Source organism: Ciona intestinalis, chromosome 14, assembly GCF_000224145.3.
Source record: "Ciona intestinalis chromosome 14, KH, whole genome shotgun sequence".
NCBI classification, from domain to species: Eukaryota; Metazoa; Chordata; class Ascidiacea; order Phlebobranchia; family Cionidae; genus Ciona; species Ciona intestinalis.
The window spans coordinates 4,543,386-4,565,289 of record NC_020179.2 but is presented as its reverse complement, the minus strand read 5'-3'; the positions used below and the strand labels follow the sequence as shown (position 1 = coordinate 4,565,289).

Genomic DNA, 21,904 nt, shown 5'->3' with positions numbered 1-21,904 from the left:
TTGACGGCCACCCAATCAAAAGTACTTTGAATATTTAATATATTTTTTGATACGTAAATGAAGTATCGCTTCTTCTTTTTAACGACACCAAGATTGCTATTTTATCCTTACTATAACTCGAGATATTAAAGTTCAAAGAGAAGTAGTTTCATTTATTCGGCGGGGGGGAGTCGACTTCACTAGGTGCAGCGTCTATGAATAATACGTTAAAAGTAGGGGTTGCGAAAGTATTAATAAATCAAAAACTAGTGGCGGTATTACCCCAATTTTTTAATATGTTCTGCATGTTGCTATACATCAACGTGTGTTAAAGTTTTGTTAATTTTTATTGGCGTTTTTTTTATTTTATTGCGTGTCAAACTTTGATAAACTTTGACGGCCCACCCAACTAAAAGTACTTTGATTATTTAATATATTTTTTGATACGTAATTGAAGTGTCGCTTCTTCTTTCCAACGACATTAAGATTGCTGCTCCAGGTGTACCATAACCCGGGATATTTAATAATATATGATATATTTACTAATATATGATTTTTATGGGGAAATACCGTTACGGTCCAATGATTTTCTTTTTTCCTTTTTTAGTCTCTCGTTTTTTCTATAGGCAAGGGGGGGAGGATTCCTCACTAGCACCAGATTATATTTAACAGTCCGTATATTTCAAACACGCTGCACATAAAACTACACGTTTTCGATATGATGTTCCGGTACAGCCACAATTTTATTTTCGCTTAATCGTTAGTTGCATAAAAGCTCTTTTGATATTTTTATACACGATTTACGAACGGTCTCATGGCAAATCGAGGTTAAAGCGCGCCAAGTCATGCAAAACAACGCAGCATATCACTATATCAGCAACCTGCTTAATGGCTCGGCCATGCGCTTCATTTACAACTTTATTAAACAATGAATAGATTTTGAATCATAAACGAACACTTTTACCTTAAAATTTGACTGACAAAAATAAGAAAATGTTTTTGGATCGGGTACAGTTCCTTTTTTCTGGAATTCTCTTTTTCCTTTTTTTACCTCTTTTAAAACGAGAGAACATTAATGTGCACGTAGTATTTCACAACTGCAGTATACTTGTCTTTTAACCTGAAAGCCATGTCAAAGAGATTAAAACTAAATTAAAATTGGTTTTCATCTCTTTGGCCACGTCGTATCTTATAAAATAGCAGAACAGGAAGCGTGGTATTTTTAAACTGTGTGGCATTTAAATTAAACATACAACAATGGGTAGAAAACCTAGATAGCAGTTAGTTAATATTCTTTAATTGAAACAAAAAGCACTGCATCGACCGTTACGACATATGAGACTGTTACGAACCGTGGCAACATTCACGTAACAAACCTACAGCTGTAACGTAACTGAACCGACCGTAACGTAACCGCACCGAACGCAGTGTCATGACGCTGCTGACCCACCGTACAGACGTAAAACGTAATTATGACGTGGCCATCATCCGAATTAATTTGCTGGTGCATAGCCGACTCTATCGAAACTGCAACATGCTGTAAAGACCGCGCGTTTAAGACGCGACGTTTTAAAAAGAGTCGAAGCAATCAACCAAAAGCAGGAGGTTTCATTAATCGCTAAGTCAAGCAAAAGGTAAGATCATGGTAAACTAATCCTTTTTTTAACTAATCCTTTCTTGTCCGAGATTTCCCGTGTATAAAGCGCCACCATACGAGGAGAAAAATACTGTTACTTGTTGCAACAACAGTCGTTTTAATAAAATTTTTATTGTATGACTGATAATTTAGACAACCCGGGGTTCGACCAACAATGTCCGTTAAGTGTCTAATTGCCCAAAGACACATACACCCACAATGGTAGCGGAGCATAGCTTCGAACCCAAGCGAATGCTTAACCACTAGCGTCAAAAAATAATGATATAACATTGTAACAGATAAGTAAAAATAGTAGCAACGATAGACGGTAAAGTTCAACAACAGTGTAGCAGATACTTCGATTTTTTAAATTACAATTTTAATCGAACCACCTAATGTCGTCATATGAACACGTATGGATGACGTCACGAGGTGCAAAAATATCAATAAAAGAAGCGATCGCATTTGGGAGACGATTCTACCGTAATTGTAAATGGGAGAATCGTGTTGGATCGCCTCATGGGACAAGCAGCAACCATTTGTAAATTACCTGACCGTCGATCGCTTCTATCATTCTATTACTCGTTTAGCTGAGTATAAAGTGGATGCACATGGCGGTGGTTTATGTGGCGGAATGTAAAGGTAAAGAGTAAAGGAACTTAAGAACATAAATGTTTTTCATCCTTTGAATATGTAGTAGCGCAGACTATAGGTTATAATGAAAACAACGAAGAAAAGAGAGTTAGCAGCAAAATGACAGTCAAATAAGTAACGGTTAAAATCCACAGTTAAGCGTTGTTGTTAAATCTTAAACGGTATCTTGCAGCTAGAGAAGGGCATTTAACAAAATATTGAAATATAGTAGGTATAAGGGGAAGGTGAAAAACCTTTTGGTTGTAAACAAAGAACATTCAAAGAATTATAAAACCGTAACCTCACGACTTTCATAGACCGTTGTTAATTGTTTAAAACACGATCAGGATATTTAAACATTAAGTGCTAAAGGTGTCCCATCTTACCCCACACTTATAATTTGTTACAGCGGGCCTATAATTAATTCGTGGAAAAGCTTGATGTTTGCCTGAACGATCTAAATCAATTAAGTATTCCCATTTTAATCGACCTAGGTCAGCATTGCACAGTTTGGCACTTAAGCTATTAAGCTGTAATTGTTTGTGGGATATTTGTCATTTTTTTATTGTATGGCTGACAGTTTCGACAACCCATTATTGGCCATTGGGTTGGAGCACTGACAGCTTCGAGCAACAAAATCCATATATGCTGGATTCATTCACGCTAACCCATTGCGCCACTTGGCGGGACAAATTATTGCAATATTCCTTTAATTAATACAACAAAATATTGATCGCCAAAGTAACGTGCACCATGTATATCCGGGCTACGCAGGACCTCACGCAATGGCTGATGACGACATAAAATAAATTGATCGGGCTTTTCATGCAATGCTATGAAACCTATATGCTCTAATTAACCAGTAGCCAGTATAGTACCGTGTGTTGATGCGAATGACTTGTTGGTCGATACATGCGACCGCATGCCAGTCAGTAATACCGGCGTTTAGTAAGGTTAAGGTTTATACGCATGTTACTATTACAGTTTACATTATACAACATAAAGTATATAAAGAGCATAACAGTGCGCGTGTAGTAATATAGATATATAGTAGCACGATATGCCTATATTTGCTACAACATTCGTAACAAACAGAATGAATGTGGTGGGAGACTGGAATAAACGAGACATTTTCATTCCCTTTTCTCGTTCCATTTGGTAGAAAACAAAGCTTATTTACAGAGTTGCATAACTGTAACCCAGCTAATCCACAAGAGTTGTTTGTTTAAAACACGATTAGGAAATATAGGATTTAGTGCTAACGGTATCCATCTTACCCCACAGTATTATTTATATATAAAGAACGCAAGTAGCTTGCTTTATGCTCGTTTGACCGGAAAACAACAGCGTTATACCACGGTGTTTACACACCTTTTTGAACCAGCATGATGCTTGTTACTGTGTCGGTGATTATTTTTTTACTGTGTCGGTGAATATTTTTTTACTGTGTCGGTGAATATTTTTTTATGTATTTTTTTATGTGGCTAATAATTAGGACAAGCCATTAATAGCCACTGGGTTGAAGGCTTGGAGCAAACCAGCTTATAGAATATTCCAGGTGTGCCTTTTGTTAGAATATTGATAATGTATAACTTGGCATCTGTTTTAGACTGCACATGTCATACCACACGAAGATAAAGCGAATCTACATTTGACTGGACATTTGGTTTGAAGGCGGTTTAAAAAATAGTTCAGTTTCGGCAGATTCAGACGAGTTATGAACACCGTACATACTGGGAATATAAGGAGAACTTTTTTTTGAGCACGATAACTCATAAGTTGATGATGCATTTATTAGATAGAAAAATAATACATTTGAATACTAGAGGTTATTAATAAAAAGGTTTAAAGTTTTCTAAAAAGCTCGATAATTTTTTAAGTTACTGGAACGGTGTCCTGTTAGTTGCGAGACAATTTAAACCCAGATTGCAATAAATTGAATTGCTTTGTTATCTAAATAACTTATAGTTGTGGAAGCTTCAGTCTTACAAATCCAGCTCTATAAATTATACGGGCTATTAGGTTAGGGTTAGAGGTTTTACAATTGTCCGATTTTTTAATTTTCTTTTATATAGTACTGAGGGGTAAGACAGATATACCAAGTACATGCCATCTCATGTTTCCTAATTCTACTTTTAAGAATTACCAACGCATTTAGAAACATGACGATACGGTTAAATAATTCTGTAAATATTCTTTGTTTAATACCAAACGGGTCGAGAAAATAGAATGGAAAGTTGTCCCATTTTGCCCAAACCTAAAATATGTATTTATTTTCGTTTATTTTTAAAGATAGTAGAGTGGGGGAAGGCGGGACACCTTTAGCACAAAACATATCTAAATATCCTGATCGTGTTTTAAACAATTAACAACGGTCTATGAGAGTCGTACGGTTGTATGACATTTGAATGTTGTTTTTACTACCAAATAGGACGAGAAAATAGAATGAAAAGTTGTTCCATCTTTCCCCACCTCATTATATATTTTAAATTTTGCATAGCAGGATACACAGCATGTTCATTATGTTTTTTACTTATATGCTGTTGGTCGGGTTCGTGACAGCGCAAACATTGAACCTGTTATCTACATACGTGTTGGTGAGACACAAAAAGCTCAAGAGTGTTTCCAATTGCTACCAAATGGTAAGAGTTGTATTAATATTGCTATGATTGTGGGCATGTGAACCCTTTGGCAAGAAATGGCAATTGCTCCAATAACCCAGTGGTCACTAATGGGTTCTTTAAACTGTCGGTCATACACAGAACAACAATCACCCACAAAGTTACATACGTGGTACAACTTGTAAGTGGGCACAAGGTGTATGAAACAGAAAACCCGAGTTATAATGACTGATGTCATTGCCCACCCGTGTGAGGATAAATTTGTTGATTCCTTCGAACATGTTTTACATAAATTGTCAAATAAACCGCAAGCTTAGAAGCAATCGTATTGTATAACCCGAATAATCCTTGTATAAGCAAATTTATTATGTATTGATTTGCCGTCAATATTTAAATAGCCATCCCACATGACAACAGTAACGTTCAAATTACAAATTCTAAGAATATACCGGATATCGATAATATGCAATCAAGCGCATGGGTATAACAATATACCGTGGTTGGTGTATTTGTATACGATTTTCTCCGCAGCTGCGTGTGTAATAAACGCAACTTATTTATCCCCGAGTGGCGGGGCAACGACAGTCCTTATAACTCGTGTGTTCTGTTTCATACAACTTATGCTCGCTTACAAGTTACCACAAATGTAACTTTGTGGGTGATTGCATTGATTTTTTTTGTAAGGCTAACAATTTGGACAACCCCTTTATAGGAATTTACCCACATACAGAATAAAATGTAGTCGGGCGTTCCAGTTTGCCTTCTCTTGTTATAAACCATGATATCTAAACCTCTGTCGAATTCATGGGTTCAAAGCTCGTCACTGTCACCGCACTGTGGGCTTATATGTGTCTTTGAGCAAGACACTTAATGACAAATGCTTTAACCAGTGGTCACAAACATTTAAAAAAAAAACATTCAAAAAATAAATACCCACAAAGTTACATACGTGGTAACTCGTTAAATCTGGCACGAGGTGTATGAAACAGAACACCTGTATTAAAACGACTGTCGTTTTCCTGGCACACGAGGATAGAGTAAGTTGATCATTTTACATGATTTATACGCAGAGTCTCTCCGTATGCATGATGATATCTATGTTGCTTTCCGCATGGGTGCACCCGTTACGCATGACCGATAGGGACCTCTATGAAAGACACGTCATATTCCGAGCGATCCAGGATTGGGGTGAAAACTTCTTCATAGTTTGCGCAGTGCTTAATTTATCCGCACAGGACTTTGAAAGGTGACCACATTATTTGTAATGTAAACATCTAAACAATGTTACACCGTGGTTTGCTATACAGCATAATTATAACTTGGGTGTCTTTCTACACATACCTCTTGTCTACTTAAACACCAATTGATAACTTTCAACAGGTATAGTAGTATGGGGGAAATGGGACACCTTTAGCATAGAATTTCCAAATATCCTGATCGTGCTTCAAACAATGAACAACGGTCTATAATGGAAATCGTAATGATACGGTTTTATAATTATTGGAATTTTCTTCGTTTATTACAAAGTGGGACGATAAAATAGAATGATAAGGTGTCCCATCTTCTCCCACCCTACAAAATACACCTTATTTAACAATCTAAATATTGATCGTAAGTTGCTAGCCATACATTACAACAAAATGAACAAAATCCAAATAATAATCACACAAAAAGCGTAAGCTGGCTCAAGGTGTATGAAACAGAACACCCAAGTTATAACGATTGGTGTTACCCCGCCGCGTGAGGATAACTAAACTACATACGTGGTAATTTGTAAGCAGACACGAGGTGTTTCAAACAGAACACCCGTGTTATAACGACTGTCGTTGCCCCGCCAGGCGATGGTCACCAAGTTTCATATGTGTGTTAAACATCGCAGATACATTGGACTATGCCGACCACTCAAAGCAAAGACAGGAATCAGTTTAAACCGAACGCATAAGATTATATGTTTTCTATGGTTGGTATCAATTGTGACGTCAATACCTTCGTTCTTGTGCGGTTTCACTTCTGGCTCAGTAGGACCTAGTGGCTTGGGTGGGAATCGAATCCCGAACGTTCGACTTGTTTCCGCGCTAAGGTTGGTTGCGTGTATAATAATCCTTATGCAAGACGCTTAACTGTAATTGCTCTAACCCAGTGGTTACTAATAGGCTATCAAAATTGTCAGCCATACAGAAAACAATCACCACACAAGGTTACAGACGTGGTAATTTATAAACAGGCACGAGGTGTATGAAACAGAACACCCGTGTTATAACAACTGTCGTTGCCCCTCCATGCGAAGATAAATAAGTTACATACGTGGTAACTTGTAAGCTGGCGCGTGGTGTCTAAAACAGAACACCTGTGTTATAACGGCTTCCGTTTTCCGGCAACGTGAGGATAAAGTAAGTTACATTCATTCATTTATCCATGAAAACCCACATATGTTAAATGATGGCAGCGTGGCGCAATAGTTAGCGCGCATGCCAAGAGCTTCGGGTTCGAAGTCTCTTTTTACTTTTATGGTATATGTATCATTTGGCAAAACACTTAAAACAGTAATAAGTCAGTCGACACACACACATGTGGTTTGACAGGGAGTATAAGGTATGCAGCGGGGTGGGGGAGATGGGACACCTTTAGCATATAATTTCCAAATATCCTGATCGTATTTTTAACAATTAACAACGGTCCATGGAAGTCGTTGGGATATAATTTAATAATTCTTTGAATATTCTTTGTTTACTATTAAATGCTACGAGAAAATGGAACGAAAAGGTGTCCCATATTCCCCCACCTTTTATATATGTACACGCTGCAGCAACAAATCCTCATAATTGGAAACTAATCGATCGAAAAATAGATTGATTTAATTCATACACGCCAGATTACGACCATAAAGCACAATACACGTCAAACAAGCAATAATTGCACTATGACTGTTCAATTAATTATATGAAATAATTTTTGTACAGCCTTAACACTACAGACGATGTTGTAAGCAATCACAATGATACCAACAGCGAAGAGTATTGCCAGAACCAAGGTAGGAATAAATGGATGTTTTTTTAAAAGCGCTTTTATTATGCAATGATTTGCCGTCAATATTTAAATAGCCACCCCACATAACAGCAGTAAAGTCAAATTACAAATTCTAAGAATATACCGGATATCGATAATATGCAATCAAGCGCATGGGTATAACAATATACCGTGGTTGGTATTTATATACCATTTTCTCCGCCTTATATTTTAGACACCACCATGGCCAGCATTTGTCGACAAAGAGAAAACTTATCACCGGTGATTTGTTTCATTCTCTTATTCTGCCTCCCTTTGCTTTCAAACTTGTATCTCTTTGTCTCCATCATTCGGAGGTTGCGTAAAAGCGTTTGCTTTCAACCTGGTCATACCAGGAAGTCAAGCAAATTTTCCATATCGTCGGAAAAAGAAAGAAATCCACCACCCCAAGAACGCAGGCGCAGATTTGGCACCACGGTTCGTTACAACACAGTCCGCAAGCTGGAGGATGTACCAAGAATATCCGTGATTTCAGCAAGCGAAACAACGGGTGCTAACCCTGTCCCACAGAAGCACCTCGAGCCTAGCCCTGGTGTTTGTAGTGTAAGACACTCATTTGCGGGCTTAGAAATGAAACCAAGCACGCCATCAGAGGCCCACCCTTCGGCTTGTAGCGAGCTTAATATAGAGCTTGAAACTTCGGTGGGGTCATCTAGTTATAACAAACAGGAGGACACGAAATTGGGAGGGAGCGCCTCACTTTGCCATATTACTGGCACTAACAATAACATTAATGAATGCACGGCCGCTTGCTTAGGCGTTGTTGAGGAAAAGCCACAAAGTGCATCAGATAGTGCAATGTACGTAAGGGTGTCCACACCTAATAGAAATGTAAGGTATGGAAGAAAATCAAACGCCAGAACTCCCAGATATTCTAACGCGACATGTCGTACTTCTGTCGGGAAGAACACGCACTGCGACGTCAAGAATAGCCGCTGTGACGCCACACAGAGGATTCGTCGTATGACGGAAGTGACGTTGCCACCTTCGATGAAAATGCCAAGCAGTAGGTCTTATGTTTTCACAAGAAGTCAAAGCGAACAAAGAATTAGCGCTGGACGGTCGCTACGCAACTATTGTTACACCACAGTCTTCCCGGATACGTCATACGAGCTACGTCACTGCAGTTCCACCAATGTGAGCAACACTGGCCGAGCTTCGAAACATAAAAACGACCGAAAAATCTCAGCGGCTTCGGGCTACACAAACTCGGGGAAAAGTTACAAAAGTAACTTCAGCAAAAATGATTCGGATTCAATTTGTTCGGTTGGTTTGGAGATTGCGCCAACTTGGTTGTGGAGAGTGAGAATGAGGGCAGTCAAAAACTTAGGTGGGTGAATGGATGAATGTAGCTTATTTATTCTCGCATGGCGGGGCAACGACAGTCGTTATAACACGGGTTTGCTGTTTCATACACCTCGTGCCCGCTTACGAGTTACCACGTATGTAACCTATTTATCCTCGCATGGTGGGACAACGACAGTCATTACAACACGGGTGTTTTGTTCCACACAACTCGTTAATAATGCCGCAATACGGGTTATCACGCATGTAACTTTGTGTTTTGTTAGTCTCTCTATTCAGCAACGTTAAACGTTTACACATTATCTCACTACTGATATCACCGCACACTTAAAACTTTTTGTGCATTTCCAGCCATCGGTATCGCAGTTTACGTAATGCATTGGCTGCCAGTCCATATATTACGAATGAATTCAACCAAAAGTTCATCAAGTTCAGACCCAACATGGTACGTATATAAGGATTACCAATATTTTCTGAACGACAGCTATAACACAAAGTCACAAACTACTAGTAAAACACATCCGTGGGATAATATACAAAGCATACCCTTGTACGAAAGCTTAGTAGAAGTAGGATATGGGGGAATATGGGACATATTTTTTTACAAAATTATATAACCGTATCCTCACCACTCTAAAATATCGTGGTTAATTGTTAAAACACGATTTGAAAGTATGGGATAATATGTGTAAACGATATCCGTCTTATTCCGCAGTAGGCTACTATATTCGCGGCATTATATATACACGCCATATAGGTTATAATAACATCTAACTGAATACAACATTGCAACATTTTAATTACTTTATAGTACCTGTTGTCCCACGTCCTTCAGCGAGGTTTACCAAACTGTATTCGGCTTCTGGATGTGCGTGATTGCAGCTTCGACGCCTTTCCTACACTGTGTCTGCTCCAAGAAGTTTCGCTGCGTTTACATCACATTGCTACGAACTATAGCAAGCAAATGCAAGCCGAATCTCAAATGTCTCAGAATAAATTAAAGTTCTTGAGTCGAGTTAATTCTGATTCCTCGAACAGCGCGCCTCTTGTCGAATTGTTTTCTACAATCACAATTATTGGTTGAAAACCAGTCGTGTGTTTACGTGCTTGCGTCGCCTTACTATACGAGGCGGATTAACCTCATGAATGAATGTACTTATTAGTTCTCGAATGGCAAAGCAAGGACAATCGTTATGACACGGGTGTTTTGTTTCATTCACCTCGTTTCAGGTACTTCACCTGATTGGATGACAATTTAGACAGCGTATTATTCATTGGGCAGTCACAGAAAAGCTCAAAGACACATACACTCACACCTACACAATGGTAGCAGTAGCGAGCCTCGAACACGCTCACGCTACCCCCAAGTTACACTACAAGCCGTTTAACCACTGTGCTACGCCGCCGGACAGCTCAAAACCAGAGGCCCGACAGTGTGTATAGTAAACCCAGTTACATTTCAATCTAAGACCTTATATTAAAGCTTATAGTCATTTGAAAAGTTGTTTTTTTTGCAACATCCTTTGTTGCATGCTTTTTTCTTACGTTTTTTTTATTAAGAAAATACAACATGTGACACACAATAGCTTAAATACTTCATACTTTATACATTTTAGGTTTGCATATGTTGTATTTGTCGCAAATAACGTGTATTGTAGTTCATGCACGTTTAATAAGACATGATTAAAATGGAGTCGTGCCTAATGAGTTGACTGGTTGACATTTAACGTTTACAACTGCGGTTCCAACAAAACACACGTAACGTAATGTTTCATGTTAATGTAAGGACGCGTTTTGTCGTTTAACTTATAAAGAGAGTGTAAAATTAAAAGGAAACTTAAGGAATAACGTAACTTATATACAGGTACAGCTGCTGTCTTTAAATGGGTTGAAAATACGGTCGTATTTAGCGATTCAATCCAAATGTATGCCCCACTGTTAAGCCCTGCTGTTGCGTTTTCGTTTTTTTACTGGTTAGTTGCTTTTTGTTTTGTTGTTGCGCCGACAGAGTTCCAGTCCAGTGGAGTAACTATACAGAGTCTGTTTGCTTCGTGGCTTGGCAGCGAAAGCATAGATTTTGTAAACTACCACATAAAACGGACGACAGCAACAACGTTATTTCATGCCAGCTTGCCGTTAGGTAAGTAACTTATATACTTTCAATTAGTAACTCAAAAGCATAACTACATCAGTTGAACACTGTATAATAACTGCATGCTGCCCTACTGTAGAAACAAATAAAAAACCTACATTTATTCTATAGTGGTTAGGCCCTACAATGTGGCACGATATTGAATTTATGCCACAGTTGTCCCATTATCCCAAAACCCAGGCTGCTACTACCTTATTAATGACCACTGGGTTGGAGCAATGTATGCTAAGTGTCTTGCCCAAAGACACACATGCTCACAATCATAGCCGCGACGAGCCTTGAACCTGGAAACCTTTAGTTCCAACGCAAACATCTAAATGAGCAACATTGGGGACAAAATAACCTTTTTTTTAATATTCCAGGTTATTTCATTGGGATGACATTTGTTGGTGAATCTGGTTTGGAATTCTTTGAGTTATCTGAGTGGGCGATCCATACAGGATGGCAGATATACTTCTACACAGCATGCTCCCTGTTCATTGGTTGTGCTACACTTGTATATTATTGGCACATGAATGAATGGTCAAATCATCCAATCGCGAAGAACTTATCTCTTTACTGTGAGTCCTGGAGAACTGGCTTGTTAGAAATCAATGCTGAGTTTAGAAGTATCGATAAATACACCAGCGGACCTTCAGGAACCTCCAGGACGATAGTTGTTGATAACTGGATTATAAAAACTGGAGCTTACAGCGTTAAGTTTGTCCATCAGGACCATGTTGTTCTATCGGTGGGCAAGACAGAGGAATACCAGGTGTCTCCAGATACGATGACAACAGTGCAGTATGTGAGGATAAATGTGAACCCATTGAAACCACAATCTGGCTTCAGTGTACGGATACTGTCTACTGAGTATTCAGACTTCAAAGCAAAACTTCGAACCGAGATTTACACGCTACCAAACGTGACAATACACCAAACATCGGGTGAACTTTTCTTGTCTGCATTTCGTGACCAAGTTGAGCAGAATCCGCTGTATGTGGTTGATAGTGGCCTCACATTTGGTAGTTGTATTGGCTGCCATGATAAAGCTGCCAATGTAAAGTTAACTAAACAATGTGCGGAACCTGATGACGGAGATTGTAAAAGTTGTCAGTGTCCCCCTATGTGGTGTTTGGAGTGCATGGGACGTTGGTACGCAAGCAGACAAGACCAAGCAAGGCCAGAGTCATGGCTGGGTGGTTTTGCAACTTGCCCGATGTGTAGATCACGATTCTGCATGTTAGATGTATCTGCTATTCATCATACATAAGTTCCATATCATAGACTCTAACATTAGCATGCAGGATATTCTTAAAATTAGGTTAACTATGACTGGGCACCCAATACAAATACAAACAGCCACACATGTGAGATAAAATGTAGAATAAAACCATAAACATTAAATGTGCAATTATTAATGTGTTAAGTGGCATATACTGTAATACAAAAACTTTTTCGGGTCTTTTGCATACATACATACTTTCGACTTTTTGACCTTATGGATATTTTCAGTTTTCCAAAGTAATGTTTTGCATATTTATGTTTCAAAACATAATGTATGGATGCTGCATTGTATATTATGACCTCTGTCACCAATTCTGCTCTAACCAGTTACCATCATATTCTTTTGCGCTTGCCATTTCTTTGTATATTTGTAAAAACCAAAGCAGTTGCTTATATGCTAAGTTGTTGATATTTATGGCGTGGTTATTTATACGTAAAAGTGCTTCTCAACCCCTAGGTCACCATTTCATTTAGTTTGGTCGCCTACTACAGTGGTTCACAAACCCTTTTGACTCTTATTGTAAAAGTTAAGTATTTTTATTATATTCTTACAAAACGTTATTAAATGTTTATGTAGTTTTAATATTTGGTTACCAAGGGTATATGTGTAATATTTTGGTGGAAGGTAAAAGGTTGAGAAGCACTGTACTGAATGGAAGTGGAATAATTGTTGCGGCAATGTTTAGTTTTTCTTGTATGTTGGCAGTTTAATGTATTTTCAATGTAAACGTTCGTTTTGTCGGATACTATTTCAATTTAAAGTTATTCTTTTCATCCAGATTGATAAGTTTAATTGTTTTATGATTATGACCCTACACTGCCCATTATGACATCACTAGTGCAATATGTGGTGGTACGAGGTGACTTGTATCATAAAATGAAATGGCCCATTGGTGCCATGATTGCGCAAGCGTGCCACGCGTGCACCTCTATTATATGTTTATACAAAGACGATCCCAATGTATTGGAATACACAGCAGATCTGGATAACATGAGAAAAGTAGTGTTGGAGGTAAAATTAACATTATTTTCGAATTGTAACTTATTTAATTGTGCTGTGTTGGGAAAATAATTCGTTATATGTTACGAATGGAGTTTTTTACAATGCATTAAAATTTGTTTCATGAAATTTTGTGACTTTTTGGTGCAGTATGTGATGTCTGTATTAAAACTGATCAAAAAATCTGTTGTAAATATTTTTAGCAGACAAGACCAAGTTTTTCAACCAAACGTTTAAAATAAAGACAATTGTACCTTTTATACAAGCTGTAATGTTTGTATTGAGACTGACCAGAAAGTCGTGTTTTTGTAACTCGTCGTGTAATTGTAAATTCTTCTGAGTGTCCATGTGTCTTGTGTTTGTGAAAAAAATATAAACTATTCTACCTTAACCCGCTGTCCACTAAGCAATAAATTGAATCTGTTTGAAGGCAAAAGATGAGGAGAATCTTTGCTCCCTTGCGGAAGCTCTCCAACAGAATGATGTTGATTCTAAACTATGGATTGAACAACCAGAGAACATTGCTACATGTCTAGTGACTAAACCTTATAAGAAAGAAGATGTGCAAAGATTTTTTAAAAATTTAAAACTTTTTAAATAAATTTTGCGAACTTTTGTGATACTGCTATCATAGGTGCTCTCTGGCTGTTATTTAGTTCATAAAGTTCTTTACTTCTTTCTCTCTGGCGCCAAAAATTTATAAAATTCAGAGGTAGGCAGGGGTAGTTTCACATACCCTACCACCCCAGGTTTGGCGCCTATATTTTCTATTGCTTTATACACAAAACTGTTCCAAAAAGAAAACATGAATCTGTGTCTGCTGCTTTATATTCAAAGTTGAAACAATTTTGAAGTTGCTAAACATATCGTTGTATAATGGTAAGGTAATTTGGGATTCTTTATGTGCATAGCAGCTTGACACCATGTTGTTACTTCATAAATTATCAAACACGCAACAATCTGATGTGTCCCCCAAATAATTCACCTAAAACAACTGACTGTACACTGCCCCAATCTGGGGTAAGGAAATCTTACTGCGAGAAAAACTTTTCAGTAATCGTTGAAATAATCGTCATCTTCGTTGAATTCTAAACTTTGAAAATCAATTCGATAACGAAGCATACCTGGAATAAATGAGGTTGAATAAATTACTTTAAATATAGCTGTTGAATGAATGAATATAATATATTAATCCTAGCGGAGCAGGGAATGATAGTCGTTAAAACACGAACATTTTTATGAACTGGGGGCTATGTGCCCTTGGGCAAGATACTTACTAAGCAGAGCTTTAACCCAGTGGTCATTATTAATGGGGGTGTCAAAACTGTCAACCATACAAAAAAACAACCACCCATAAAGTTACATACGATACATAGTAACTCATAAACGGGCACAAGGTGTAAAAACACCCGTGTTATAACGATTGTCATTGCCACACGAAGATAAATAAGTTAAAAATACTTTATTATCACCAACCTCCAATTCCCCCGAAACCTTTAACAAACTGCGAGCCTTCCTGGGAGCGATCCGTTACAATCTCCAACGTCGCCCCAAACTTCTTGTAATTATTGGCAAACCACTCAAGTAGAGGGCAACTCTCAGTCATCTCCATTTCTACCTGGGTCTGTGGGAGCAAAACGTGAATAAGGAGTAAATATTCATCCTGTATAAAAACATGGTATATTTTCACTTCTCGTTTGCCATACGACGAGACTTCATCAGGGAATGAACACGCAAGCCAAAAACAGGAAAGGGGGAAAAAGCGAGATAAATGTGATAAGGGCACTGTAAAGAGAAGATAGTTGGAGGGCAAAAGCACACCGCAGTCATGTAAAAACTCGACGGAGTAAATAAAGAGTGTTGGCGTAATAATACACACTATAGGTGCTAACTTTCAAACAGTCAAAGTACCCATAACTTAAGTTCAAAGATTATGCTGGCAAATGCATGAACATTTTTTGTCACATTATTAGTTTTTTTAGGGAAATAGACTGATATTTCTACTATTACCACTGTAAAGTGTTTATTTCAAAACATATTTATAAGATTTATTTTTATTAAAACTGATAATTTTTTTATACTGGTTATTGTAGTGCCCTGATTTTTTTAGGGTATTCACGCGTACCTTCCATACCCATGTTAGACGTATATGGGTTTATACCCAAGCTACCACTTAACAGTAAGCATGAGGTACACGACAAACACCTGTATTACAAACTTACGTCTTTATCAGTGAAATGGGTTTTATCTTTTTCTTGGTCTGGTCTCAAAAACAGAATCTTCTCTTCTGTAAAGTTGAAATACAATATTGAATGAAATTTACGCGATAACAAAGAACATGAGAGTTGACAAAAGCAAAAAGACGGGTAGTAACGTTAAAACAACACTTGTTAAAACACGCTTATTGACAAAAAAGAAAGAAATATGTTTTGGATAAAATGCGTGACCGTTACAACCTAATTTATGTTATGTACTACAACATATGTTTTAAACTTGTCATAACATTATCCACATATTGTTATACATAGATTTGTAAAACAAAAAGCGTTAACAACTATAAGTTAATTAAGATAAAAAGCAATAACTTACTACAGTATGGTATTTAAGTGTCGCGCAACTACCTTAAAATATTTATTCAGCTGTTAAAATTTGTAGAAACATCTGACTAACCATACTGCATTCTCTACATTTAAATAACTTTTGTGTCCAAGCACGTACTCGATGGGGGAGTTATACTTTTTATATAAAAAAAGTGGGTGTGCAACATGTATGTACATATGCAACAAACTTACCATCTGTGCTATGGTTCTTAAGCACATATCTCATCGTATCCAGGTTCTCCCATACTATTAGTGTTTCCACCGCCCCCATTTCCAATGCTTTCAATGTATCGTCAACTCCAAAGCAAAACTTTCCTGTATCTTGAGATATCTCGTCAAAATAACGACCTGGAAAGTTATGTATTGTATTTAACTTACTTTATCCTCATGGGGCCGGAAAACGACAGTTGTTATAACATGGGTGTTCATACACCTTGTGCCAGCTTATGAGTTACCATGTATGTAACTTTGTGGATGATTGTTACTTTGTATATATTGGGTATATGTATATGCTTGTGAGGTGTATAATATGTAATAGTTGAATGTATTTAATGTTCTATTCTATATGGGTGTCCTTATTGAAAAGAACCTATATATGTTGTTGTTGCCAGGTGTATTATAAATGTGAAAGAGATCTTCTCGCAATTGTTTGTTTTGTGATCCTAAAAGACCAACATTTTGTCTGCCATGCAATGAGACATCACCAGGGTAATTGTGATTTAATATTGATTATTATTTAAATAATATATGGTTTATTAGTTTTAGAAGACAGATTTAGTACTTCTAAAAGATCCATATTTTGTTTGCTGTGCAATTATTGGGGCAAAGTACAATATGCTTAAAAATAATATTCCTGTATAAATTTTAAATGTATAAAAATGTATAAATTTTAGTTCAAGTGTTTTAATTTTCTGGGATAACAAACTAGTGTTAAACAAAAAAAACAGTAAGGGTTTTTATGACAATGAAACTGAAAAGCAAATACAGTACTGTGGGGTACGATGGGACACCTTTGGCACATAATATCCAAATATCCTGATCGTGTTTTAAACAATTAACAACGGTCTATGGGAGTTGTGAGGATACAGTTTCTAATTCTTTGAATATTCTTTGTTTACCACCAAATGGGACGAGAAAATAGAATAAAAAGGTGTCCCATCTTCCCCCACCTTACTATGTATAAATTTACCTATTAGTTTTTTCTCTTGAATAAATTTAACATTTGATAAAACTTCGGTGGAAAGTTCGATCGCTTGATTGAAACCGTTCTCCCCCCCGTACGACACGTCTACCAGCTTTATTATCTTCGCCTGCAGTCTCTGTGATATAAGGGTGCCATGTGAGGTGCAGGCCAAGTATAATAGTCTATATATCTCAAACGGACCTCTACTCATTGCCCCATTTGTTGCATCATAGGATATATTACAAGGGTACTATAACCCAATATTTATTTATTTGAAGTTTGCTGGGTTATTGAACAAACGTGTATAATTATCATTTTAATTATTCTCACATGGCGGGGGAAAAAAAGTCTTTATAACACCGGTGTTCTGTTTCATACACCTTGTGCCCACTTACAAGTTACCACGTATGTAACTTTGTGGATGATTGTTAAGAATATCCATCACACAAAACTACCTTACCTGGTCAAACATATCAGATTGACTGAGTTCGGTTTTAAAATCTGCCGACCCAGCAAGGATGAGACCTGTGACGTTGGGTCGATCGTTCGTGATGAATAAAGTAACGGATGTTTCAGCGACTTTCCTCACATAGTTGTGCCGCTTTTCCATTCGTAACCGAGCAAAACGTAAAGCAGATTGCCCTCCCCTGCCTGTGGTAGGTTGGTTGTTTAGAAGAAACCAATTAGGGCAGAGTTTCTTATTTAGATATAAATAAACTACCAACCAAAATCCACATCCTTTTAACTGATGTAATTAGTTGTTTTCGCTTTTTTTTCCGAGGACACAAGTAAATTTATTACACATATGCCTACAACCCCTTTATGTCAGATGTATATGTAATTCTAATACACATACACCCATTGAATATGGGTTTAAGGCTCAACACTGCTACCACAACCCACCGTGTTTCTTGGGTAAATCAACTGTGAACTTGTGGAGAACGTCCCTCGTGTTTCCTTGCAACGTACCAAACAAAGCTCCGTTCCCATCCATCACGATGAACCCAAACTTATTGTCGTCAGATAGTAAAGCTGTTAAGGCCTGCAAGTGTACAACATGTTGTCACCTTAATCTATACCAGACATAATATAATTTAGACACCTAATCTTAGGTGGAAATAAAAACATATTATACATTTTATTGAGACATAAAATATATAATTTAGCATTTTATATTTTGGTAAAAATACCACCATACATTAATTTTATTGAGAAATAAAGAATATAATTTAGACACTTTATCTTTTTAAAAATAGCAACATACCATTTATTGAGACCAATAATATGTCTGACATTTCTGTGATAAAGTTTCACCACATGGCAGACAAACTACTTATCCTAACACGCAACATTCAAACCCACACCATGTCACATAATGGCATCATCACAATTCATCATCATGTCCATGTCAAGTAATGCTGTTGTAACACATGGTACACTGTAGCTACAACATCAACTATTTTTATTTCATTATACGCTTGTTTGCACTTTTTATTTATTAGGTTATTATAATTGAACCACAAACGAAACAACTCGTTTTGCGCTTTATAAACACCTGGGGTTATGGAACGACTCTGGTCTAAAAGGACCCACGGCGTGCCTTGATGTTGGACTTTACCCATATACAATGTGCATATACAATGTTAGGGTGATGGGCCAACTCTGGTCTAAATCCCAGGTCAAATGATAGGTCTTGTTGCACGTACTCACCCATATATAATAGGATATGTGTATACAAGCAAAAGCTTTATATATAATAGACACAACATTTTACCTCTGTGTGGAATTTGTTGTCACATAAATACAATGAAGTGTTAATAGGTTTGAAGGGCTCAAAATCAATGTTGACTTTCTTCTCCTTTCCTTCATCGGTTACTATGGTTCCACAGTAAACAACGAGTCCATTCCCGGGTACTGGGGAGGAATAAATAGAATGATAAATTGGTAAATGTAGCATAATGCATATACATTAGAGCACGACCGATTATCGGTTCGCCGATATATCGGCCGCATTTTTAGTGATTTACCGATTATCGCCAAGAGCATAAAATGCCCGATATTATCGGCACTAAGTAACCAGACGGCCAACGACGTTTTTATGTAAGAATTAATGCAGAGCGATAGCTTGTTCATAAACAAAATATCGGTATCGGTTTGAAAAAAGCAACATCGGTTGGGCTCTAATATACATAATAGGGGAAGAATAATTAACATACATACAACATGTTAAATACTGAAGCATTGTATTCAGAGACTTTCCTGTGAGATGTTTTAGAAACATGGTAACATGCACACACATTTACAAATTTGAAACAAAATATAAAGTCAATTTATATCTTACAAAACATGTCTGACTGTAATGCAGTGTCGAGGAACCGGCCACACAAAGACTTAAATGGGCTTTCTGGGTGTTGGGGTAATGGGCCAAATGTGGCCTAAAACCCAGGTTCTCACCAAGAACCTTACCCATAAAGAATAAAAAAATCTTTTATTATGTTTGACATGAAGAGCGGCAGAATATTTTAAAATAAACAAACCAAAAATAAACTCCCAACCTTTATTATAAAGCTTTAATCTTTGTTGTACAGAAGTAATGGCTCCAAGCACTGAGAGTCGGTTAACTCTGCTTTTAATATTCGATGCTGTTCCGTATTCATCTGCTAGCATCTTGGCCACTCGGGATATTTGGTCTTTTGGTGGAATGATTAGAGATATCATGCTTGTACCATTCCTGAAAGAATATAATGGATGTATAATCATTTCACTTATATTAAGTCCTTAGTAACTCTTTATTTTGTTTTTGTTCTTCACGCCCCCATTTCCGAGTCTTACACGCCTCCTAGAGGGGCGCCCTCCAGTTTAAGAACCACTGTATTAGAATTTAATGGAAAAGTCTTTGTAAGATACGAAGTTTTTATATTAAAATAAAAACTGGGGTATGACACAACCAGGCATATATGAATTCCATAACATGCTTTGCTGTAAGGCCTCATACTTATAAAACAAAAAAGTATGTCTAAACCAAACCATACAGGGTGACAAATGATTAAGTTTTATATCTATCAAGCATAATATATTATTATTGAAACACAATACTTTTGTGTCACATATATGGGCTGTTATGTTTGTATATAAAGTGACCAGAACATCCATGTTTTTCGCCCACCATATCAAGGTTAATACATTTTATGCACACAACACATCACATACCCCCTTGCGGCTTCCAAACTCTTAATAAGTTTCTTTATTTTCCAAATCTCGACATTTCGATCTGCAGCTGTTTCCAATTCAGCCATTTTTTTATCTTCTGTTGCGACCAAACTTTCTTTAAACCAAATACAGTCAACTATAGAAAATTACTGGCATACCTGAGATTTCGAGACATAAATATTAGAATCACCCACAAAGTTACATACGTGGTAATTCGTAAGCAAAAAGGTGAACACAACACAGATGTTATAACGACTGTCGTTGTCATGCTACGTTTATTCATTCATTCACATTAATCATGGTTTTGTGTAAACTACACACGCATGTTACACGCGTGTTCATTGCGCTCGCATGAACCTGACGCTTTTTTAACCGGTAACCTGTCAATTCGTTATATTTAGCGTATTAATATACACCTGTCATTTTCCTGTTAATGCCCATTTCTTTATAATTCCAAATTAACACGACTATCGGTGCCTTCTGTTCTTCTAATATGATTACAATTTATGGGACATGTGCAATATTGATTCTGTAAACAATTACGTAATGTCTAATTTATGATTCGTAGGCAATCAATTTTGTTTAAATAATTACGTAATGAATATTCTTTTACTCCTGTTCATATTATTTTCTTCGAAAATTCCTAAATTTTCATTTTTTTGCGAAATTTTACCTCCCGTTTTGATCACGTGTGGTGAAAACAGCTGAATGTATATTCTCACACTTGTTCAAACGCATGAACATTTATTGGGTTAACCAAAGAGAAATCTCATGGTTTTAATCTCTTTGGGTTAACGTTGGGTTAAGAGACATCGTATATGGCATTTTTCAGAATTTCCGAATTATATTTTAAAATTAAATGAATGCTATAAATTTAAATACCGCATTTAACAAATTTGAAAGTTTGTCTTTATATTAGTTACCACTGTGAAAGGTGGCCAGTACAGTTTGCTGTTTATAACATACACGCAAATACACACATGGTCCTATAACCGGCGTATTTTAACAACTGTTTGCTTGATTTAATTCAAGCCAACACCAAAGCGCATACAGTAAAAGGCAAAAACTTGTACAAATCGTTTAAAATTTAAACGCAGCGTAAGAAAAAGGATTTAAGACAAGACATAAGACGTGACGTGTACGTTAGTACGTGTGCTTACTTAGTAAATTTGTTGCTTATAATACGTAATGTGTAGCTGTTTATGTTCGTAGTAATGTGCTTACAGTTTAACACAAATATATCTTTTCTTGTT

The 21,904-nt window shown here is 37.0% G+C and overlaps 5 protein-coding genes across 6 annotated transcripts in view; 3 read left to right on the top strand and 2 right to left on the bottom strand.

Annotated features, from left to right (window-relative positions):
* LOC100179626 (mannose-6-phosphate isomerase-like) overlaps window positions 1-10,168 on the bottom strand; it is a 13,479-nt gene extending 3,311 nt beyond the window's left edge. Inside the window, exons 1-2 of one of the 2 annotated variants that reach the window (XM_002126251.5) lie at window positions 10,055-10,168; window positions 944-1,099 (exon numbers count right to left, since the gene is read on the bottom strand). The gene's annotated coding sequence lies outside the window, so the exon portion shown is untranslated. The remainder of the gene's footprint in view (window positions 1-943; window positions 1,100-10,054) is intronic. The other variant, XM_026837593.1, reaches the window with a different exon arrangement.
* Window positions 4,729-10,508, top strand: LOC113474851. Its single transcript, XM_026837573.1, has 7 exons — window positions 4,729-4,890; window positions 5,940-6,115; window positions 6,749-6,949; window positions 7,830-7,900; window positions 8,111-9,265; window positions 9,592-9,685; window positions 10,052-10,508. The coding sequence occupies exons 1-7, from the start codon at window positions 4,762-4,764 to the stop codon at window positions 10,239-10,241; spliced, it is 2,016 nt and encodes a 671-aa protein (XP_026693374.1). The 5' UTR covers window positions 4,729-4,761; the 3' UTR covers window positions 10,242-10,508.
* On the top strand, window positions 9,186-13,438 carry LOC100186006 (E3 ubiquitin-protein ligase TM129). The gene is made up of 3 exons (XM_002127572.4): window positions 9,186-9,196; window positions 11,083-11,380; window positions 11,755-13,438. The coding sequence occupies exons 2-3, from the start codon at window positions 11,164-11,166 to the stop codon at window positions 12,642-12,644; spliced, it is 1,107 nt and encodes a 368-aa protein (XP_002127608.1). The 5' UTR covers window positions 9,186-9,196; window positions 11,083-11,163; the 3' UTR covers window positions 12,645-13,438.
* Window positions 13,421-14,614, top strand: LOC100183646 (putative peptidyl-tRNA hydrolase PTRHD1). Its single transcript, XM_002127527.5, has 2 exons — window positions 13,421-13,670; window positions 14,089-14,614. Exons 1-2 carry the CDS (start codon window positions 13,485-13,487, stop codon window positions 14,257-14,259), a joined length of 357 nt encoding a protein of 118 aa, XP_002127563.1. The 5' UTR covers window positions 13,421-13,484; the 3' UTR covers window positions 14,260-14,614.
* Window positions 14,469-20,813, bottom strand: LOC100175820 (eukaryotic peptide chain release factor subunit 1). Its single transcript, XM_002127348.4, has 10 exons — window positions 20,652-20,813; window positions 19,997-20,172; window positions 19,216-19,355; window positions 18,345-18,483; window positions 17,902-18,092; window positions 17,448-17,577; window positions 16,451-16,606; window positions 15,881-15,945; window positions 15,135-15,282; window positions 14,469-14,782 (listed from the first exon to the last, which is right to left on the bottom strand). The coding sequence occupies exons 1-10, from the start codon at window positions 20,735-20,737 to the stop codon at window positions 14,709-14,711; spliced, it is 1,305 nt and encodes a 434-aa protein (XP_002127384.1). The 5' UTR covers window positions 20,738-20,813; the 3' UTR covers window positions 14,469-14,708.
* Between the last annotated feature and the right edge of the window lie 1,091 nt (window positions 20,814-21,904).

Bases quoted from the DNA above. Each gene is read 5' to 3' on its own strand.
- LOC113474851 (XM_026837573.1), top strand. From the start codon at position 4,762: ATGTTCATTATGTTTTTTACTTATATGCTGTTGGTCGGGTTCGTGACA. The intron at 4,891-5,939 runs GTAAGAGTTGTA...ATTTATACGCAG, and splicing joins TTTCCAATTGCTACCAAATG to AGTCTCTCCGTATGCATGAT. The intron at 7,901-8,110 runs GTAGGAATAAAT...CTTATATTTTAG, and splicing joins AGAGTATTGCCAGAACCAAG to ACACCACCATGGCCAGCATT.
- LOC100186006 (XM_002127572.4), top strand. From the start codon at position 11,164: ATGTATGCCCCACTGTTAAGCCCTGCTGTTGCGTTTTCGTTTTTTTAC. The intron at 11,381-11,754 runs GTAAGTAACTTA...TTAATATTCCAG, and splicing joins TCATGCCAGCTTGCCGTTAG to GTTATTTCATTGGGATGACA.
- LOC100183646 (XM_002127527.5), top strand. From the start codon at position 13,485: ATGACATCACTAGTGCAATATGTGGTGGTACGAGGTGACTTGTATCAT. The intron at 13,671-14,088 runs GTAAAATTAACA...ATCTGTTTGAAG, and splicing joins TGAGAAAAGTAGTGTTGGAG to GCAAAAGATGAGGAGAATCT.
- LOC100175820 (XM_002127348.4), bottom strand. From the start codon at position 20,737: ATGGCTGAATTGGAAACAGCTGCAGATCGAAATGTCGAGATTTGGAAA. The intron at 16,607-17,447 runs GTAAATTTATAC...ATAACTTTCCAG, and splicing joins TCAAGAGAAAAAACTAATAG to GTCGTTATTTTGACGAGATA. The intron at 15,946-16,450 runs GTAAGTTTGTTG...TCAACTTTACAG, and splicing joins TAAGAACCATAGCACAGATG to AAGAGAAGATTCTGTTTTTG.